This window comes from Chrysemys picta, chromosome 5 (assembly GCF_011386835.1).
Source record: "Chrysemys picta bellii isolate R12L10 chromosome 5, ASM1138683v2, whole genome shotgun sequence".
Classification (NCBI taxonomy): Eukaryota; Metazoa; Chordata; order Testudines; family Emydidae; genus Chrysemys; species Chrysemys picta.
This window is the reverse complement of record NC_088795.1, coordinates 140,956,450-140,978,345: the sequence shown is the minus strand read 5'-3', so window position 1 is coordinate 140,978,345 and position 21,896 is coordinate 140,956,450. Positions and strand designations below refer to the sequence as shown.

The 21,896-nt window shown below is 58.1% G+C and overlaps 1 protein-coding gene across 1 annotated transcript in view; it reads left to right on the top strand.

Annotated features, from left to right (window-relative positions):
• The window catches only part of LOC101942622 (shootin-1-like), a 53,727-nt gene extending 32,069 nt beyond the window's left edge, over window positions 1–21,658 (top strand). The window contains exons 6-17 of the mRNA XM_065597364.1: window positions 1,755–1,852; window positions 3,135–3,216; window positions 4,770–4,864; window positions 6,793–6,939; window positions 9,430–9,577; window positions 10,393–10,519; window positions 13,090–13,139; window positions 15,027–15,139; window positions 15,672–15,731; window positions 18,129–18,300; window positions 19,148–19,319; window positions 20,672–21,658. Of these exons, the coding sequence (XP_065453436.1) occupies window positions 1,755–1,852; window positions 3,135–3,216; window positions 4,770–4,864; window positions 6,793–6,939; window positions 9,430–9,577; window positions 10,393–10,519; window positions 13,090–13,139; window positions 15,027–15,139; window positions 15,672–15,731; window positions 18,129–18,300; window positions 19,148–19,290 (1,235 nt within the window). The 3' untranslated portion in view covers window positions 19,291–19,319; window positions 20,672–21,658. The remainder of the gene's footprint in view (window positions 1–1,754; window positions 1,853–3,134; window positions 3,217–4,769; window positions 4,865–6,792; window positions 6,940–9,429; window positions 9,578–10,392; window positions 10,520–13,089; window positions 13,140–15,026; window positions 15,140–15,671; window positions 15,732–18,128; window positions 18,301–19,147; window positions 19,320–20,671) is intronic.
• The last annotated feature ends 238 nt before the right edge of the window (window positions 21,659–21,896 follow it).

Here is a 21,896-nt window from a genome sequence, read left to right as displayed (position 1 = left end):
ATTGTAGTTTGTACTGACTTCACTGGTGCTTTTGATGTAGCCTGTTGTACAACTAGGCAAATCTCTAGAGGAGTTGATGTCCCCCCTGGAAGACCTCTGCCTGCCCCCAGGGATATGCACACCCTGGTTGAGAACCACTGGCCGAGGAGACCTCGGCATAGGCCAGGACCCAGGTGCTGTTGTGTTGGGGTGGGGGGGTCTCGGGCCCGACACGGGATAAGTTAAGAACACCCATGTTCACTTTTACAACAATCAACCCGTCAGTGAGGTTTGGCTTCTAGTGTCACGTTATGGCTGGCGACTCCGCCATTCAAATCTTTTTACCCTTTTACTAAAGACACAGAAAGAGAGAGGACAACAGTTAAAGCCCTTAGGGGGGAAGGATAGCTCAGTGGTTTGAGCATTGGCCTGGTAAACCCAGGATGATGAGTTCAATCCTTGAGGAGGCCACTTAGGGATCTGGGGCAAAAATCAGTACTTGGTCCTGCCTAGTGAAGGCAGGGGGCTGGACTCAATGACCTTCCAGCTGTATGTGATAGGTATATCTCCATATATTATAACAGGGTTCAGAAAGAACTAGATACGTTCATGGAGGATAGGTCCATCAATGGCTATTAGCCAGGATGGGCAGGGATGTGTCCCTAGCCTCTGTTTGCCAGAAGCTGGAAATGGGCGAGAGGGGATGGATCACTTGATGATTCCCTGTTCTGTTCATTCCCTCTGTGTGCTGGGCCCTGGTCCTGACTCCAGTGGCCCAGTTGCTAAATCAGACTGCATTGGTGCACTTCAAGGAACCAAAGGGTTGAAATTCCAAGGGTAGAGGTAATCGAAAACCATAGCTGGGGATGCGTTTGGGCTAAGGGCATCCGTGCCTGTCTGACCCCAGGCGGGGCGTGTAGCCCTAAGGATTAATTTGCTTGTCTGTATAAATATAATTTGAGTATTTGATGGATTAGGCTTATAGATTTTATATTAAAAGTAAGTTTGGCTGTGATGCAAGAGACCTACCTACAGGCTAAATCTCTGTAGGTTAAGCTAATGCAAAGTTAACACCTTTGGAGACCCTTACCCAGAAAAAGGTGAGGACAGCCTGGGCCATGGACACTGACTTCCCTTCCTGTCCGAGGGGGGTTTTCTCCAGGTCACCAATGGGTGTGCGTCCATTACCTTCCACCAGGCCCATGGTGGTGCTTCCGTTACCTGCTGGGCATGGCCTGCCGTCTCCAGAGCTGCCAGGGTGGCACCTTTCCCCCGGAACAACTTCATTCTGCGGCACGGAAATGCTTGGAGGAGCCAATAGCCTGTCTCCCTACCAGGCACCGTTCATATGCCCCTCTCTCCCCGCCCCCAGCTCTGCCCTCTTACGCCCTGTCTGGCCCCACATGTCCTCTCCCTTCACAAAGTTCAGAGACAACTAGGACGACTTTGCTTTGGAGGCAGCATGCTCTAGTGGATAAAGCAACGACATGGGCGCTCAGTGAGCTCGGGCAAGTCACCTCCCTGCTCTGTGCCTCAGTTTCCCATCTGTCAAACGGGGAGGGTGCTAGTGACCCACCTTTTTGAGAGCGGTGGATGAAAAGCACTCTAGGAGAGCTATCGGTCTGACGCACACGCCCTGCCCTAGACAGAGAGCAAGGCCTGTAGACAGCGGATGTCGCCCTCCACTCAGGCCTGGCTGCCTTAGGCCCAGTGTCTGTCGCACGAAGCAAGGAGGGAGAAGCCGCCTCGTTTTATTTCCCTTCCTCTGGCTTCAGATTTGCAGGAAAAGGTTTCCAGGCTGCTGGGGGAGAAGAAGGAGCTCACCATCCAAGTGCAGGAGTTGCAGAGCCAGATCAGAGAGCTCGGGGACCAGGTACGGTGCCGACGCCGGACCCTCCTTGGCGCTCTGCTCGGCCGCGATGCTCGCTGAGCTCGGCCGCTGCTGGGCTGAGACCACCGCTCACCACGCTGACGCCTCTCGTTACCTTGTGCTCCCCTGTCTGTCGCCGCCTGTTGTCTGTAGCCTGACGCGCGGATTGTAAGTTTGCGGGGGCAGGGGCTGTCTCTTCGTTCTGTGTCTGCACGGTGAGGTGCTCGGTGCTACCATAATCCAAATCAGTAATTGGTGCAGAGGTGGCGGGCTTGAGCTGCTGCGTGCTGCGGGCCCCATCGCTCTCTGGGGAATGCCCAGGCCTGGCCCCCCTTTCACTCACCCTGGGTCAGCCGGTATAGCTCCCCTGAGCTCAATGGGTTTGCACTGGTGTATGTCAGAGGGGGATCCGACCCCAAGCTTCCCCCTAAGACAATAAAGGCTGAATTCCTCCCTGGCCTTGGCTCAGAGCCCCAGGAGGCTGGGAGATTCCTCCTTTGCGCATCCCCGATGCTGGAGCTGCCTGGGGCAACTCCCCTTCACCACAGTATAGAGCAGCCCGAGGGCTGCCCTGAATTGCACTTGGCTACCCACGGCCTGTACGGGCTGCTGCTGCATCTGGGAATAGCCAGACTGCAGCAGAGCTCCGGCTCGCCCCTGGAATGCCCCCAGCGTGCCCCTGGGGGTGACGCGGAGTCACCTGCTGGGGATCCCCCTCCGCCAGGGCTATTCCCCAGGGGCCAGGTCGAGCTGGCTGAAGGCCCCTTGATGCTGGCAGTTGCTCAGACTAAGCCACTGGCTTTGGCCAGCACAACCCAGCAGCAGACGCCTTTCGCAGCGAGAACTTTCCTCCTAGGGGCGGAGTGATGGCTTCAGTATCCCCACTACCGGCAGAGGGTTTGACACGGACCATCCCTGAGCTCCTGCCCCTTAGAGCCCAGCACAGAGCTTGCTCCATTACACCCTCAGCCTTCACCCTGCCTTAGGACGCTGGAGACCCCCAGTGCAGTTACAGGCCTTCCCGGTGCCTGACTGTCCTCACGGCTCTTCGCTGCTGTGTGGGCACCGATTCCCTGGACGGCTGAGCCAGGGAGGGAGGGGGAGCCTGCCAGATCCAAAGGCCTCTCTATGCACAGCCACCTGCCCTCCCCTGGGGTGAACGCTGCCCCCCCCATAGGTGCAGGGGTTGGATCAAGCCCGGGATCTGCTCAAGCCCACGGGCTGCTGAAGTCAATGGGGCTGAGTTTGGTGCAAATAAAGAACCACACCGGGTGTCCCACTGCAGGTGGAAGAGGAGCGAGCAGAGAGGCGGTCCCTGCAGGCCGCGATGGACCGGAGTCACAAGGCCCTGAAGAAGTACAAGAGAGGTGAGTCGTGGACAGAACTGCTCCAGACTGCTCCGGTGCCGCGTTTTCAGTGAAACACTGGCCTTCCTGCCGCGCTGAAAAGTTTCCCAAACCTTTTTTTTTTAATTTCCCTTTTGTTGTCCAGTTAAACTAATGATTGAAAACTTTAGCCCTTTTTGTTTGGTCTTTCCTCTGTTTTTCAGTTTAGCATTTTTCCTTTTTTCCTCCCCTTTTTCCATGGCAAAAGGAGGGGGGGAAATCAGAGAAACAAGAAAAAACATAACCCTCCCTCCCCCCAAAAAATATGTGAATCAGAACATTTTCAAAAGTGAATATTTTCAGTGTGAGGTTTTCTCAAGGAAAAAAACCCGCCTAGGAATTGGGAACTGGGCCTTTTGGACACCTGTGGAATGGAAATCCAGTTCTGAATTTTCAAAATGTTTCAGGAACATTTGCTCCCATTTTCCAAGCCCAGGTCACTGAGCACAACTTGGGCCAGGTCCATCCCGGCTGATGGAGTTTCCTGTGACCCTGCTCCCATGTGGGTTTTTTCCTTTCTGCCTCCTGTCCCCTCTGCTTGCTTCTCATGTCCCATTCGCCGGCTGGCTCATGCCCAGAGCTCGGCTGGAACTTGGAAGGGTGGGATCAGTGGGTTTAGTTTGATGAGTACCTAGATGTTTAGCTGTTGTGCTCCAAATACCTTCTCCAAAGCACCTGTGTGACTGTGAACCACACGTCCCATCGAGCACCTGATGAAAATCCGTTGCTAGAACTCCTGTCTGAGCCCATCAAAGAACCTACCGATAGGACTTACCTGGCCCCCATTAGCGTCCCATCTCCCCATGTGTTTATCTTCTTCCCACGGCCCCTGTGAAGTAGGGCAGTGTTGTTACCCCATTGTTCAGGCACAGAGAGACTCAAGTGATGGCTACGTTGCAGCTGGGGGTGTAATCTCCAGCTCAGGTAGACATACCCGCACTAGCTCTGATAGCTGAGAGTCTCCCCTGACTCCAGGAGCTGGGGTTTCACCTCCCCCCAAATATCCTGAGAATCGGGGCGCAGTCATGAGAACTGGCAGCCCTGCAGCAGTGGGGGCTGCAGCTCTGGGCTGAGGGGCATCGGCTGAGCTGGTCTGTGCTATCGCTCCCTGTTACATTCAACCCGCATTGTGTTTATTGCAGCCACGCAGGGGAATCGGCCTGGCCATGGCTGGGGTGGGGTGGGAGGGACACTGGTCAAAGGGGAGGAGGGAGCTTACTCGGGGGTAGAGCCTTGGAGCAGGTCACTATCAATCCAGGGAGGGCCGGGCAGTTGGACCAGGTCTAAGAGCTGCTGGTGTATTACTGATCCTGCAGTTCTTACTCGGGCAAACCTCCCAATGACGTTGGTGGAATTTGTCCCGAGGGAGAAGCGCAGGATCAGACCCGTGTCACTGCCCCAGCCCATGCGGGTGCAGCGCCGGTCGAAGCCAAGGGTTGAATTTGTCCCCGGTGTCTCCCGGAGCCGGCGATTGGTTGGTGCCCCGGAGACGCACGTGGGGAGAGGCTGAGTGACGGCTCTTCTCCCCCGGGCAGTGTCCCAGATGGTCGCTCAGGAGTACAGCGAGGCCGTGCAGCAGCTGGAACTGGAGCAGGACCTGAGGCAGCACGCGGAGACCTTTGCACACAAGGTACAGGATGGCGCGGGGACAGCTGCGAGGACCGGAGAGGGAGAGGAAAAGAACACGGGGGAGGAAGGTGTGGAGGAAAGGAGAACACCCCTTGGGTCCTACACCCAGCTCTGCTGATGCCCCTCAAGCCTGTCTTGCAGCCCCCCTGCTATCCCAGCCCTGGGCTCCACCCCCTGCTCTGCTGGTGTCCCCCAGTCCTGCCCTAGATCTCTCCTGGCTATTGCCGGGAGCGAGAGCAGGCGTGATGTTACGCAGAGCCTTGAAGATGAGGGCAATGGACGGTCCCTGGATGCAAGCAGCAGGTGGGGGGAGGGCAGAGCAGTGGGCCAGGAGGGCGAGTCCAGGAGCTGTGCTCAGCGGGCTTTGGCCAGCGCTGTGCAAAAGGCCCCTGCCGGAATCCCAGCGCCCGGGACCGTCGGCACGAGGGGAGTAACCTTGAGCCCGGGGCTGAAACGCACAAGCACGCAGTCCCTGATGGCTCGGTCTGTGCAATCATCTCCCAAGGGAAGGGGCGGGAGCCCCGTCACCTGGGACATTTGCAGACCGGGCAGAGCCCTGGGGAATGCACCTGCCGAGGCTGCGGGTGCAAACGCTGGGCCCGATGCTAGGAGTCAGTAGGGTCCCTGGGGAGTGCCAGGGCCCAGGAGGCCAGGGGACAGTGGATGGTCTGTGCATGAGAAGAGCTGCTTGGCCCTGGGGTAACTCTCCTCAGCTCAGCCTTCCTCTCTCCTCCGCTAGCAGCCGTGGTTCCTAGCGGGCAGGGGCAGAAAGTCTGAGCAGGACAGGGGCGATGCTGACATCTCTGCTCCGCTCCGGGCCTGTCCCACCCCCCAGCCACAGCGACCCTGCCGCTCTCCTTAAACACCTTCCCCTCCCTGCACCCTGGACACCAGCCTGGCCTGCTTCTCCTGCTGGCAGCTGCAGCTCCCACACTGCCTGCCCTGGACACCTCGTGGGTATTGGGTGCCCCTCTCCTGCACCCCAGCCCCATGTCACTGACCCCCCACAGCCCAACCGGCCTCGGGAAAGTCCAGGGGTGAAAGGGTTAATGACTATGCACACATTACACCAGCCTTGGACTGGCACCACATTCGGGCCTCAGTGACACCTGCACCAGCCCAGTTGCCCTTAGTGCGTTTCCCCCGGGGCAAGTGATTGGCCCTAAATTGGACAGCAGAAAACAACCCCGTTCACGATGCACAAGAGGGACAAGGCCCCGGCTCCCTCACCTGGAGCCAAGCTGGCCCGGCGGGGCTGACGGAGCCAGGCCCCAGTTTCCTCACCTGGAGCCAAGCTGGCCCGGCGGGGCTGATGGAGACAGGCCCCAGCTCCCTGCCCCAGAGCCAGGCTGGCCCGGCGGGGCTGACGGAGCCAGGCCCCAGTTTCCTCATCTGGAGCCAAGCTGGCCCGGCGGGGCTGATGGAGACAGGCCCCAGCTCCCTGCCCCAGAGCCAAGCTGACCCAGCGGGGCTGACGGAGACAGGCCCCGGCTCCCTGCCCCACAGCCGGGCTGGCCTGCTGGGGCTAACAGGAGTAAAAATACAAATTCCTGCCTCTCCAAGGGCCTGGCCCGTGCGCACTGAAGTTAGCGGAAACCTCCTATTGCCTGGAACAGGCCGCGGGGCCCAGCACATTCCTCTCCAAGCGCTTCCCAATGGAAGCATTTTACTGAGGCGGAGCGAGCCCCGGAGAGGAGAAGAGACTTGGCCAGGGTCACCCAGCTGGTCAGTGGCAGAGCCGGGAACGGCGCCTGGTGACTGCTCCCTTCCAAAAGGTGCAGAGCGTCGCGTCACGTGCTGTGACGCCGGACGCCCCTGGGGGGCAGAGCTGGGAGGGGCCGTGGGAACAGCGGCTTTGCGGCGTCGAAGGGCGGCTGGATGCGGTACCCACGAGCCCTCGACTGAACCCTCCCGATCTCTTGGGCGCAGATGCTGGTGAAGCAGAAGGAAGCCAATAGGCAGAGCATGATCCTGCTCCAGAACGTGGGCCCCAACGCCCAGCTGCTCCAGGCCCTGGACGAGGTGGCTAGCCTGACTGGGGCGCTGGAGGAAGCCAAGCGGGAGCACCAGGAAAAGGTTAGGGACTGTCTCGGTAACCAGGGACGGCCTGTGCTAACCCCGGCATTCGCCTGGATCGTCAACCCCCTGTCCCCCCGTATCTGCTTACTGAGCTGTGGGGCTCTCCAGGGGGTGCCGCCATCGCCCCTCCCTATAGAGCAGCAGGGACCTTTGTATGGGCCCGTGAGACCCAGGTGCTTGCTGCTCCATAGTGGGGGTGGGGTGGGGTGGGGGGATCTGTCCATGCGCTGCTCCCTCCCTGGAGACCCCAGCTGCTCTCCGAAAGGCCTGAGCCACCAGGAGTATCCCGCTGCAGCCTGGGAGGTCCCGGCACCGAGGAGTAGGGCTGGTTGTCAGCCCCTCCCTCTTCCCTTCTGGAGCCCTGTGGCTCCGGAGGGTGGGGGAATTGTGTTAGGGATCAGGCCTCGCTGCACCTCAAACCCGTCTATCTGAGTGCTCCCCCCACCCCCCAGGGTCGGGCCCCGGGCTGCCACCTGCCCCAGGGTGGAGTCCTACCCGTCTCCCACTCTGAGCCCGGGTCCCAGGGCTCCGGCCCTGTGTGCCCCCGTGACTGCCCAGCAGGTCCCAGGGCTCCGGCCCTGTGTGCCCCCGTGACTGCCCAGCAGGCCCCATGGGCTCCGGCCCTGTGTGCCCCCGTGACTGCCCAGCAGGTCCCAGAGCTCCGGCCCTGTGTGCCCCCGTGACTGCCCAGCAGGCCCCATGGGCTCCGGCCCTGTGTGCCCCCGTGACTGCCCAGCAGGCCCCATGGGCTCCGGCCCTGTGTGCCCCCGTGACTGCCCAGCAGGCCCCATGGGCTCCGGCCCTGTGTGCCCCCGTGACTGCCCAGCAGGTCCCAGGGCTCCGGCCCTGTGTGCCCCCGTGACTGCCCAGCAGGCCCCATGGGCTCCGGCCCTGTGTGCCCCCGTGACTGCCCAGCAGGCCCCATGGGCTCCGGCCCTGTGTGCCCCCGTGACTGCCCAGCAGGCCCCTTGGGCTCCGGCCCTGTGTGCCCCCGTGACTGCCCAGCAGGCCCCATGGGCTCCGGCCCTGTGTGCCCCCGTGACTGCCCAGCAGGCCCCATGGGCTCCGGCCCTGTGTGCCCCCGTGACTGCCCAGCAGGCCCCATGGGCTCCGGCCCTGTGTGCCCCCGTGACTGCCCAGCAGGCCCCATGGGCTCCGGCCCTGTGTGCCCCCGTGACTGCCCAGCAGGCCCCATGGGCTCCGGCCCTGTGTGCCCCCGTGACTGCCCAGCAGGCCCCATGGGCTCCGGCCCTGTGTGCCCCCGTGACTGCCCAGCAGGCCCCATGGGCTCCGGCCCTGTGTGCCCCCGTGACTGCCCAGCAGGCCCCATGGGCTCCGGCCCTGTGTGCCCCCGTGACTGCCCAGCAGGCCCCATGGGCTCCGGCCCGGGGAATCTGCCCTTCGGAGCTGCCACCAGCAGGGACTATGGAGACCCAGCATCCTCTTCCCCCGAAGTGGGGCTGAATGGCAGCAGTAAGGACACGGCCCAGCAGAAGGGTCAGCCCACGTCTCTGTCACGGGGTGTGTGTGTCTGCACTGCACTGTGAATCCAGTTCTGGGGGATCCGGGCTGGTGGCTCGGCATTGCCGAGCGTCCCCCCTGCATTGTAAACCTGGGTATACAGTGGCTGGAGCCAGGCCTCACAGCCATGCTAACGCATCTGCACTGCACAGGCCTCCTGACTCAGCTCTGCGGCTCGAGCTGCGTCCACACTGCAAAATGACAGGGCTTGGACTTGGGCTCTGACTTGGACTCACAGCAGGACTTGGGCTCTGACCCACCCCCCCAGCAAGGCCCTAGGACCAGGATCCCGGGTGCTCGCTGACCCAAACCAGACTGAGGTGTGTGTGGACAGAAGTGGGGCTTGGGCTCAAACCTGAGTCCGAGCCCGGCTTAGTGTGCAACATAGACACCCCCAGGGAGGCCTAGCTTATCCCAGACACCCTCAGCTGTGAGCATTGGGGTTCAGCCTGCTCCCCAGCAGCCCCTGCCTCCCCCTCTGCCGCGGCGTCCGGAGACTGGCTGTTTATCCCCCACGCCCCGCGAAGTTCTTTGCTCCAGTCTTTCCCACTCGGATCTTCCCTGGGCCAAGCCGCACTCTTGAGCTCAGCCTGGTCACAGGGAAAACTGCCGAGCGACTGACGCTGGAGTGGTCCCATATGTCCTGCTCAATGGGGCGATCCGGGCTAAGGGCCCCACTCCTGTATATGCCCACGTCACCCCTGCTTGGCTGCCCCCCCCCCTCCCCGTGTGGTGCTAGAGCAAACCACACAGACAGATGGAACACGTAATATTGTATGTTCCAGGCAGCCCCACGGGTGGCCTGAGTGACCTCTCTCCAAGCAGCCAGGCGGCGGCCGGAGGCGCGTGCCCTGGTGCTGGCGTGGCTCCCTGGCCGGGGAGCACGGTGTGTCTCTCGGGTGGATGACTGGGGCACTCCTGGACTGGGCCGAGGCCCCCTGCACGCCTCTTCTCTTCTGCCCCCAGGTGAAGGGTCTGCAAGAGCAGCTAGAGGGGACCCAGGAGCAGCTGGGCGCCGTGCGAGCGGCCCTGGCTACAGCCGAAGCAGAGACGCTGCAGCTGGGGGAGCAGCTGCACCAGGCGGAGGAGAGGAACGTGGAGTTGGAGGGGAAAGGTAGGTGCTCGCCTCGCTGCTCCTGCGCTGGCCCCTCCACCTGGCGATTAGCACCCAGCCCCCCTCCCTCCCTGCTCCGGACCCCCAAGGGGGGCCCAGGTGCGAGGCAGGCCCAGCTGGGTCTGACGGACACTCCTGGCGAGGGGGCTGGCTGGATGAGAGCCATCCGTGCCGAGGGGCTCTCCACCCTCTCGGGAGTGGGCCTGGTGTTACAGCTGCTGGACGCCAGCGGTACGGTTCAGATCAGACCTCCCCCCAGCCCCCACGTCTAAGGCTGTGCAGAGCCCCAGAGCTGGGGCTTCAGCCCCTCGTGCAGACGAGACCCCCGCACTGGAGCTGGATTTCAAACCTCTCCGAGCTTCGGGGGCATGCGGATCCCAATGGGGGCGGTGACTTGGGCCGATCTCTTTCCTAGCTCAACCCCCAGAGCCTCCCCTCCCCTCCCATCACCGGATCCTGCCTCCCCTCCCGTTCCCACAGCCCCCATCCCTGCTCCCCCGCCATTCCACGGCCCCCCTGCCTCCCCTCTCATGTCCAATCGCGTCACCTCCGTCCAGCCCTCACTCTCGGCCCCGAACAGCTGTGGTGTGTTTTTTTAATGCAAATTCGCAGCTGGGGAGAGAACGGAGGAGCCAGCATGGTGTGACCAGCAGCTGTCCAAGGCCAGTTCTCCACAGGCCAGCATCTCGGGGGGTGGGGGGGGGAGGGCGGGAGACATAAGAACGGCCCTGCTGGGGCAGACCGATGGGCCGTCTAGCCCAGTCTCTGCGGCCCCCCCGAGCTCTGACCGTATTCCTAACTGCATTCCCTTTCAGTGACGGTACTAGAAGAGAAATTGGAGAGGGCTGAAGCCCCGCCTTCTGAACCTGATTCGCCAGAAGTGGCTCCTCCCCCACCACCCCCACCTCCTCTGCCACTGCCAGCATCTTCCGCCCCCGTGGAGTAAGTGCCACCCACACCCAGACCTTCCCCTACAGAGACCGCTGGCCCCAAGGGAGTCGCTCCTCTAGCGGCGCATCAGCAGCTGGCTGTCAGTCCGAGCCCAGCCCCTAGGGGGGGACATGGCACACTCCTAGTCCGTGCATTGCGTATGCTTGTGCCAATGTTTTCTCAAACCAGCGGTTCTCAGCCTTTCCGGACTCAGGACCCATCGGTAACCCCGGATGGCTTTTCAGGAGCCAGCCAATAGCGTTAGTGCAAAAGCCGTCTGGGATAGTAACTACGTCTTACCCATGATAGACAGCGTACGTGTTAATGTAAAGTGCTAAATCAGTCCCCCGGGCATCCCCTAGCCGCAGCTCCTGTCCTGCAGGGCTCGCTGGGCGTGACTCCCCACTCCAGGCCTTGTCCCCCTGCCGAGGACCAGCCAGAGTGGCATTGCAACCCGGCAATTGCATGGGGCCGCGGCGCCACTCACTCCGGTTTGGCCTGGCCAGCCTGCATCACCATGACGGAGGGGCGGCTGGGCCAAACCTGAGCCGTGCTGGGACCTCGTGCGCTGGGTGGCAACGCCCGGAGCGGGCAGCGGAGCCCAGCCAGCCCATTGGAGCCACAGGGGCTGCCACTGCAGGGTGAAGACAGGGCAGGCTCTGCCACACACTCCCAGGGCCCCCAGGAAGGACCCACCCTGGATCTCTCCCCCTCCCCCTCCTTTGACACATTCTGGCAACCCAATTTTGGGTCATGAGCCACGGGTTGAGAAACCTTGCTGTGAATGCCGTGGGGAGCCCGGGGGGCGGGGAGGGGTAACGAATCAAACAGCCTTTTACCTTCATGCTGCCCGGCTCCGTCAGGTCAGCAGCCACCAGATGTTCTGATGTTAGGTAGCTTGTGTGAAACAAGTTTGCTGGATCTCAGCTCAGTTCCTCTCTAAGTGGGTAGTCCAAGGGTAGAGCGGACCACAGAGATGGGTCTCCCTGTTGGTTGATCAGGGACCCCAGCCCCCTCGTACACAGGCAAGGAGTAGTGGGGGAGCCTGCCCTGCTACAGATCCCTGGCCAGAACCCCTCATCTTCAGCACATCCCTGGTGCCCCCTGCCAGAGCCCCAGACTCCCCCTACCTGTCCAGACCTCCACACCACCTATACACCCCACACTCCCCACCAAAGTCCATGGTGTCTTCCCCTGGGGCTGTAACCAGCACTAAATGCAATTTACATCTGCCCCCTGCCCTGTCTACTGCTCTCCCAGCCTCGGGTCCCACACGGCTTCCCTATATGTTCACGCTCCTCACCCTGCACGATTCTGTGCCTGCCGACAGGGAAGACATGGAGTTACTGGGTGGGGGGACAAAGCGTATATGGAGTTCTAGCAGGGGCATCGACCATCTGGGGATGGGTGCAGAGATCTGGGTCAAGGGGAGCATTGTGGGCACTCCAGGGAGCTGGGGGGGCATTGAGGGTGTGGAGGTCTGGGAGAGGATGGTGGGGATGGAGGGCTCTCTCAGGGGCATCGGAGGATGTGGGGGTCTTGCCAAGGGGCAGTTGTGAAGGGGGCACCAGGGACGTGGACTTTAGTGGGGAATATGGGGAATATAGGTGGTGTGGGGGTCTGGATAGGTAGGGAGAGTCTGGGGATAGGCATATAGGGCTGTGGCAGGGAGCACTTGGGCCATGGACTTTGGTGGTGTGGAGGTCTGCACAGGTAGGGGGAGTCTGGGGCTCTGGCAGGGGGCACCAGGGATGTGCTGAGGATGCGGGGTTCTGGCCAAGGACTGGGGCATTTGGAAAGCCTGGCATAGGTCGGGTAGGGTGTTTGGGGTTCTGGTGGGTGGGTGTATCAGGGCGCTGGGCTCTGGCAGGGGGTTGGTCACGTTGGAGTCAGTCTGGGAGCTATAATTGTGGGGGCCTGGGACTCCCCTCCAGCGAGCCATGGCCTGTCCATCGGCTGGAAGATGCAGGGATGCGGAAGTGCTCCCTTGCCTTCTCCTGCAGCGATGGGTTACTCCAAAGCACCCTCCATTGGCCTCCACGCTCCATGGAGACCTCCAGCACCTCCACTCCTGGGCTGCAGGAAGGGCCTGACAGCGCTTAGAAACCAAGGACTGCGGCTGAGTGTCCTAGAAAACACCCGCTGGGGCCTCGGCTGTGACATGCTCCCGCCCTGGGGGCATCGTGTGCCAATTTCCTGTCAATTCCCAGGCTTTGAACCCTGTCCGAAGTGTCAAACCCGTCCTGAGCTAGGGGCCGGAAAAGAGAACCAAAATGTTGCCATCTTTGAAGTGCTAATGGGACGCCCTCTTCTCTGCGGTGATGGGGCCAGATAATGACCTGGACAGATAGGAGACGCTAGGGCTAACTCAGTCCTTTGAGGGATTTTCTGGACTATCCCTTCCTGGTTCCTCTGTGATGCTCAGGGGGCTTCAGGGAGCTGTTGGGGAGGGGGGCATTGAGGATGTGGAGCTCTGGGAGAGGATGGTGGGGTTGGGATGGAGGCAGAGGAGCGGAGTGGGGCCGGGTGGGGCCCGGAGTGCTATCTGTGGCAAAGCATTCATACGTCTCTCTCCTTTTCAGTCCCCTTTTGGTGATCAAGCAAAGGAAGGGGATGCGGCAGCAGAAACCCAGTAAGCCAGCCCGACTCGAGGGGCATCCATCGCGGCACTAACGCCGAATCCCCTGGCACTCCGCTGGTGTGGGGGCACGGCGCTCTCGAGCGGTCTCGTCCCTCTGGGCGCTGACCTCTCTGCATGGAGCGGGAGGTGATGGGGTCGAGGCCGTTTATAATCCAGTCTGCCTCTCTGGAGGGCTATTGGACTCCAGGCTGAAAGCCGCCGGCTGCTGGAGGGATACAGCACGTTACTGGCTTGGCGGCATCTCAGTGGTGCTTGGGGGCTGGAGTGAATGTATTGAACAGGGCCAAGATGGACACAGCTGCTGAATGGGCAAGGGGGAAAGGTGGTCTAGTGGCTATGGTGCTCACCTGAGACTCAGGTTTCACGCCCTGTGTGACCTTGGCCAAGACACTGAGGCCCAGATCCTCCAAGGTAGTTAGGCACCTCACTCTCGTTGATTTTAACCATTGGGCCTCAGTCTCTTTGTGCCTCAGTTTCCCTACGTGTAATATGGGTTGTGAGAATAAGTACGTTAAGATTGTGAGATGCTCAGATACTTGGGGGGGGGGGCAGATCATAGATAGAATCTCAGGGTTGGAAGGGACCTCAGGAGGTCATCTAGTCCAACCCCCTGCTCAAAGCAGGACCAACCCCAACTAAATCAGATAAGTACCAGAGAGAGATACAGATCCATGGGGGGACTAAGCCAGTGTGGAAGGGAGTCTTCAAGTTCCCCTGCTCAAGTGCAGAGGAGGCTACTGGAATACGCAGCTATACAGGAGAACAGCCGGGCTTGTGCTTAAAGCACAGATCCAGGAGATCTGCCATTGGCTCGCTGTGTGTCCTGGGACAAGTCCCTCCCACTCTCGGCTTCCCCCAGGTAAAAGAGGGCTGGCGATGCCTGCGTCATTCCAAGGGAGGGTTGTGAGGCTGGTGTGTGATGTGCTTGGAGATCCTCAGATGAGAGACATGCTAGAAGGACAAAGCGTTACATTGGAACTGCCAGAGTGGATCAGCTCTATGGCCCATCTCGGTCAGGAGCCTGTCTCTGGCAGGCACCAGCACCAAATGCTTCAGAGGAGGGTGTAAAAAGCCCACAGTACAGATGTGGGATAATCTGCCTGCCTTCCTCCCACATACACTAGGTCTCATCCTGGCCTCTGACTGAGATCGGCTAAAGTCCTGAAATACAATGTTTAATATCCCTTCCAAACTTTGTTATCCATAGAACCGTCCAACCCCCTCTCTGAATTTTACTAAGTTCTTGACCTCAATGGTATCATGTGGCAGTGAGTTCCACAGGTTAATTACACACTGTGTGAACAAATATTTCCTTTGCTATTTCTGGCTGTGCCACCACCCACTTTCATCCAATGTCCCTTTGGTTCCTGTGTTCCTGCGATGTCATGTGGCCAGTCTGTGCCTCTCAGCAGCATCGCAGATCTCCTAGTGGGGCTCTGAACCACCTCCACTGCTGTTGGACATAGAGGGAGAATTAAACACGGACTCCGTTTTATTTTCCTTGATCCTTCACTCTTCATACTCTTGGGATGCACTCCCCATAGACCTCCATGAAGTCACCTCATCATCCACCGTCAGAACTCTCCTTTGCCATGCTGCCTACAAAACACTGGCCAATGGCCAGGCCACTGGAGCACAGAGACCACTGCCTCTCGTACTGACCAGTGCTGTCTCATGGTTTCCTTGTGCTCCCCACGGCTGTCTCCATCTGTTGTCTCTTGTCTTATACTTAGTCCCTGCCCCAAAGAGCTAACAATCTATCTTTTTGTTCTGTGTTTGTACAGCGCCTAGCGCACTGGGGGCCTGGGTCATGACTGGGACTCCCAAGTACTGTGGAAATACGAATAATACTAAGCTTCATTCTTCCTACGCCTGCAGGCGAACCTGCTACCGATGACGTCAAAGCTCGAGCAGTGGAGGAAATGATGGCCAGGATCAAGAGCGGGGTTGCCCTGAGACCAGCAAAGAAGGACAAGGCTGCGTTGTCCCAGGTAAACAGTGGCACCGGCGTGTAGGAAGGGAGGCTCTGGTCCCTGGCATCCACCAGGGAGTGCAGCCCCCTGATATCAATGGCGCTTGTAATAGCCAGTGTCACGGGGATGGCTCAGGCAGGGGAGTCAAGGAGTGGGGGTGTTGGGCCTTTCGCCGTGGTTCCAATCCAGACATGGGTTCGAGGGACCGTCGGCTGGCTCCAGGAGGGAAACAGAAGGATAGGACAGGGCCTTTCATCTGTAGGGCCCCAGATCCAGCCGGCCCAGGATTGGGGAACGGGCTGTGGAGCCCGGCGCGGGGCAGATAGATGCCCAGGCTCTTTACCAGCTGATAACTGCCCGTGTGACGGGAGGGGGTGGTTTCCCAGGGGAGGGGCGTCCACGTCACCGAATGCCAGTCCTAGCTGGCCGGCTTGTTTGGCAGCCTCAGGAGTGAGGCGAAGGACCCCAGGCCATTGGGATATGCGCGCGGGGGGTGTCTGTGCTGGGGGAGGGACAGCGGAATCCTCTCTCAAGAGATCTTCCCTCTCAGGATCGCTCAACAGCAGCCAGCAAACGCAAGAGCACCGTGCTGGAGCTGCAAGGGATCCTGGTAAGCGGCTTTAGACCTCAGCTTGCTGTGCAGAAAGGCACCGGTGCCTGGGAGAACCCTTTACCTTCGCACCCAGGACAGGACAGGTGCAGAGAGCTGAGCACGGCGGGGCATGCAGGGCAGCCCCCCGTCCTGCAGGAATGTGCCTTCATCGAGCTACTCCAGGACAGAGCCGTTCCCAGGACCGGCTCCAGGGGTTTTGCCGCCCCAAGCGGCGGAAAAAATTTTTAAAAAGCCACGATCACAGTTGTGATCGGCGGCACTCTGACGGCAGCTCCACCGTGCCGCTTTCTTCTTCGGCGGGAATTCGGCGGCAGGTGCTTCCCTCCGAGAGGTACCCGCCACCGAACAGCCCGACGTGCCGCCCCTTCCCCTTGGCCGCCCCAAGCACCTGCTTGCTGGGCTGGTGCCTGGAGCCAGCCCTGGCCGTTCCATTGCTGAGTAGCAGGATGTGCATCACGCTTAAGCACCTCCTCCTTCACCCCCCTTCCTCGCCCCTTATAATGCACTCGCTCCGTGCAGACAGCCTGATCTTTAACTTCACTCACATGCCTTGACCCTCCTACCCCGGCTGCTCACCGCAGGGCCTTGAAGCTGTGCTCTAAGCGTGTGAAAGTTTCAACACTCTGCAAACTGGGGAGGCTTTTTTTGTTGTAAATGAACTTTTTTTTTTTTTTTTTCCCTTGGAAACTCTTGATGTGAGTTTCAATTCCCCCCTCCCCTTTAAAAACATTTTTTTAAATTAAAAATAAAAGCGGCTCTCCGCTTTGAAAGGTTCGACGTTCCCCTGTACGATGTATGAATGGATAGTAAACGGTGGGAGGGCCTGAAACCTCCAGCTGTTCCCTGCATGGTCCCTGCCCTGTTCGCATGTTGGGAGGGGGACAGAAAGCCAGCTAGACAATTTTGCCATCACTTCATTTTCCTGGGTTTGGAAAATCCCCAGAATCAGACGGCAGAGTCTGTGGTGCCACTCACTGAGCTTTGACCTTGACCTGGGCACCGCTACAACAGTCTGTGAACCTGTCTCGCTAGACGTGCTGAGAGTTGTGTGTGGGGGGGGGGTTTTCTGGCTTGAAAGTTCATCACAGTTACCATGTGTGTTGCTTACCTCTCTTGCAGCTGGATAATAGCCTGCTATTGCTACGTTGGGCTACGCTACAGAGTTAGGTCGACATAAGGCAGCTTATGTCAACCTAACTATGTCAGTGTCTACGCTACAGCCCTGCTCCCGCCGATGTAAGTGCCCTACTCCACCAACATAGAACTCCACCTCGAGGAGTGGTGTAGGGCTTATGTCGGTGTAGTTAGGGTGACGCAGTGTCTGTGTAGACGCTGCATTACTTATATCACTATTAGCTGTCTTGTCAACTTCATGGCTCCAAAATTGATCAGAAAGAAAGCTCCCGGCTCCCCAGCCGGGCTGCTGCCGGGTCTCCACTGCAAGCCAGGCTGCCACCCGGGCTCTCCGCTCCCCGCTGGGAACCTTGCTGACCCCCGGGGTCCCAGCTCCCCATTGTGAACACAGCAGCTGACCGGACTCCGGGGGCAGATTTCCCCACCAGAGACGAGAAGCCCCAGGCGGCAGCTGGGGTCCTAGAGGGGATCTGCATGGAGCGGAGAGCCCTGGCGCTCAGCCCCCCACACTGCCCCTCCTCCGTGGGTGGACGTGCTCCTGGTGAGGACACGCACCACCAGCAGGAGGATCGTGTGGACATCAGCCACCACAGCAAGTAGGCAGTAAATTGACCTTGGTCGACTTAAGATTGTAGTGTAGATATGCGCCGCCCCCCCCCCCACCCCCCCGAGTGGAGCTTCTCCATCACCTCAAGGGGTTGAGGTCTGAGCAGGGGACATTAATTTTTGGACAAATAGTTAATTGGAAGAAAAATGTAGCTTTGGGGGTGACCGGAAACTATTCGCAAATTTGCCATCAATAGTGTCAGCCATGCCCAAAACAGTCAGAGAAGGAGGAGAAGGCCATGCAGCCCCTACACGCACACAGAGATGAAAACTCACCTGGGCAATAGGTCATGCAGGATCAAGTCCCTGCTGTGCTACAAACCTGAAACAGATGTTTCTGATTTGCTGAAAATTTTGCAAAATGTCAGATTTGGTTCCATCCAGACCAATTTTTTTTTTTTTTTACTGCCACCAAACCGCAAAGCTGGTTCCTTGCCAAGCTCTAGCCCTAGATTCAAACCTCACTGCTGATCCACGCAGAGTGTTACATCAGTCCGGTTGGGAAGTTCAGCCCCTTTAGGCAACTGGAGGCTCAGCCCAAGGGCATCTCTGAATGTGAGCTGAGAGGCCTGCGCACGCAGCCACTGGGTGGGTGGGAACTGTGCTTCTCGGTGGCTGAGCCATCCGCTAACATGCGCCAGTTTCTCTTGTCAGGGCACGATGAAAAGTCCGGTCAGAAAACAGAGCTGGCGTAAACACAGCCAAAAGATCAACGACAACCAGCTGCAGTCCATCCTGCAGAGACGGCGCAGGATGGTGGACTCCTCCACTCCCGCCCAGCCCTCGCCGCTGCGGGCTGAGCTCAGAAAAGAGGTGCAGAATCAAGGTGCAGTGACTCCTCCTCGGGTGTCTCAGATCCAAGTCAGGAAGCCATCCTGCTACAATGCCAGATCCCAGCATGCTCCTCCTCGGCCAGAGAAGCCTTCTGCTGAGTGGAGCACTGCATGCTGGGAGCCGGGGTTAGGGCAGGCCACACCTTGCTATTTGAGACGTAGTTGACAGAAGCCATGTTGTAGGTCTCTATGAGGATGTCTACCCAGCAATGAAACACCCACAGCCAGCCCATGTCAGCCGGCTCAGGCTAAGGGGCTGTTTAATTACTGGAGCCCAGGCTCTGGGACCCGGGACCCCTGGGTTCTATTTGCAGCTCTGCCACTGACATGCTGGGCAGCCCTGGGCATGTCACTTTGCCTCTCTTTGGCCATCTGTAAAATGGGATGATACTGACCAACCTTTCTATAGTGCATGGAGATCTACTGATGCAAAATATTCTCCTCGGTTCATTATTTGTTAGGTTTGCTTAACACTGTAAGTTTCAGATGAGGGATGAATCAAGTCCTATTTCTGTGGCCGGTCTGTCATAACAGGGATGATTCAGCAGAACGAATCAGGCCAAGATATTTGAGGGGCTGCTGATTTTAGCCACTGTTGGGGGGCAGGTTTGACAGCTGTGGAATCTCAGAACACATAAGTGCTGGAACGAGGACTACAGGGGGGTGCTGCAGCACCCCCGGGCTTGAAGTGGATTCCATTAAATAGAGGGTTTCCAGTTTGGTTCAGTGGCTCTCAGCACCCCACTATACACACTGTTCCAGCCCCCCGGTCAGAAGAGCAGCATTCTGTGAAACACGGGCTTGTCACACAATGTCTATGTGGCTTTCTTATTTTCTAAGGTGACAGTGAGATTTGCAAAGCTGTGCCCAGCCCATGCGCCGAGGAGAATGTAGCTGTCGTCCAGTTAAGAGCAAGATCGGTGCACCTTCAGAAAAGCAGGCGACTGGCTCTCCTGAGTGAAGCAGAGAACAAGCCAGCATAGAGAGAGACTGCCTGAAAACCAGCCGTCCTGTAAGAAACAGCCATGACAACCCACCTCATTGGGGCACTAGGAAGGGTTGGATCTGGGATCTTCAGCACAGGCACCTCCCACTTGAGCTAAAGGAGTAACTCCACTAGCAGGCAGCAGTAGTAGGCGGTTATCCTCCAGGTAGACCAGTCACTCGAGGCGGGGATGCCAGACATGCTGCACAAGTGTGTTACAACGGTCATTGTCTGTGCATTTCGTTCTGGTTTGTTTCAGTATTTTCCCCAGAGGCTAGCATGTGCCTGTTATACCAAACCGTGACTGTTTCTGTGTGGGGGAAGGGCAGACGGCCTCAATAATGGGGCTGCAAAGTACTCGGGAACGCAAAGAGAGGGAGGCCAGCTAGGGCTGTCTGCAGCACCCCCGCTCCCAGGAACATGGCAGAGCCCTGCCCCCAAATGCTTACAATCTAACCATCAGCTCCCATGGAATTCAGTGAGAGCTTTGGCTCTGACGGTGGACGCAGATCAGAGGCTGTGGATACAATCCAGAAAGGTGCTAAGCCCCCACAGCCCCATGATAGGTGCTGGGAGATGCTGGTGCTCCTGGACTTGGCCATTTATTGGCTATGACACCAAAAAGGGTGACATCATACAAAGGGTAAAAGGAGGGGTCATGAGAGGACAAGGGTTGGTTGCTACGGCAGAAGATCGTGAGTCGAGATTGATGTTGTGGTCACTTCTCAATCGCTCCTCTGTGGGTGTGTGGGGACAATGTCCAGTATGGAGGCTGCCAGCCCAGGCCCTGACCCTGTGAAGGCAATGTCAAAGCTCTCATGGGCTTCAATGGGCCAGGATCAGGCCCCAGGACCAGCCTTTCCTTTCCCTTCCCCGACAGTTACAGACTCGAGGGAAGCTGTAGGCTGCCATGTGGGACTCCATGGGTATCCCTGCCACGGGCTGCTGATGGTGTCCGCAGTGGGGTGGAATCCAGGCCCTTGCGAAGTCCATGGGAATTGTGCCATTGAGGCCAGAGTTTCATCCAGGGGATTTAGTTGGGACTTACATTTGTGGGAGTTTGGTGAAGTTACTGTGAATAAGCGACATCTCTGAAAGGGAGGATGGGGGTGTGGGTAAGGCTCTAGCATGGGACTTTGGAGTGCTGGGCTCTAGCACTGAGTGTGCTGGTGTCTCTGTGCCTCAATTTCCCATCCATAAAATGGGGATAATAGTCCTTCCTTTGCCTGTTTAATTGCAAGGTCTTTGGGGCAAGGTCTGTGTCTTATGACGTGTTGGTACAGTACAGCGGAGTCCCAATCTCCGCCTCCAGGCACTACCGCCTTGCAAATGGACTCTCATGCTTTTGTTCTATTGTTCTAAACATGCATCTCTTTCAGGTTGGACCACAATACACTGCATGACCGCCCGGTCTCGCACCCCGCCGACGCTCCTTGCAGTACTTGCCCCACCTGTGTATCTTTCAGGCACGCAAACATTCAGATCCTGAGCACCGCTTGCTTACGCATACTAGCTTGCTCCACTTGCCTCGGTGGTTGCTGGGAAGTGCGGTCAGGAATCTTAACACTGACAAGCTTCATAGTGTGGTCCTAGAGTGGACTTGTCATTGGCCAGTGGAACGGGGTTTTGTTGACAGTGGTTTGTAAAGATCATCCATCCCTCCTCTTTCAAAGGCCAAACATAATTAATTTCACACTCTTCCTGAGGACTGCAGATAAAGACGGCTGCCGCTTTCGAGCCCGTTCTTTTCTAACTGAGCTGCCCTGACAAGACTAGATCCAGCAGAACCCATTCAGCTGCTGAGCTGAGCATCTTGGGGGATCTGAGTGTCCTTCTAAGAAGCCCCCCATCTGAAATTTGAGCTCTGTACCTTTTAACTAGACAACCTGTTAGAGAAAAGGGCTAAAGAGACCGAAATTGAATTTGGATGTCCTAAGCACAGATCACTCGGCAGTTCACATGTTGTGGCGCTTGTCCAGCTGCCTCGAGTGGCTCGCGAGCGCGAGTCCCCACCTCAGGGCAGACTGTGAAGAAGCAGGGCACAGACCCCAAGCTGGCTGTGAGTTCTATGTCCACATTTCACCAACCAAGTATCAAGTCTGAACTCCTCAAGGACTATGACAGCCTTAACATGGAGTCACAGACAGTCTTCTTGGGCACTCAGGTCTATCTTGCCACCCAGGCAAGCTTACCTTTGTGATAGATGGTCCCTTACACCAAAAATCACAACGATATTCAGATTACTCCCAGTCCAAAAGGACAAGTCACTTACCCCGGATCAACTGCACCTCAGGTCCTATGCCAAAGACAGTGCTTGTAGCCAATCCTATAACTAATTAAAGATTTATTAACTAAGAAAAAAGAAATGAGAGTTATTTACAAGGCTAAAGCAGATCAACATATACACACACAGACGTGTGACAATCTTAGATTCCAAAAGGTAATAGAAGCAGCTGTAATATTCAAGCTCCATGTGTCCTTTAGGGCTCTCCCAGGCCAAACAGTTGGGGATCCCTCGCTTATGCTTAGACATCTTCACCCCTCAGAGTTCAAGCAGCATAGAGCTACAGTTCCTTCTTGTCATGGATTTTTATTCCCTTCTCC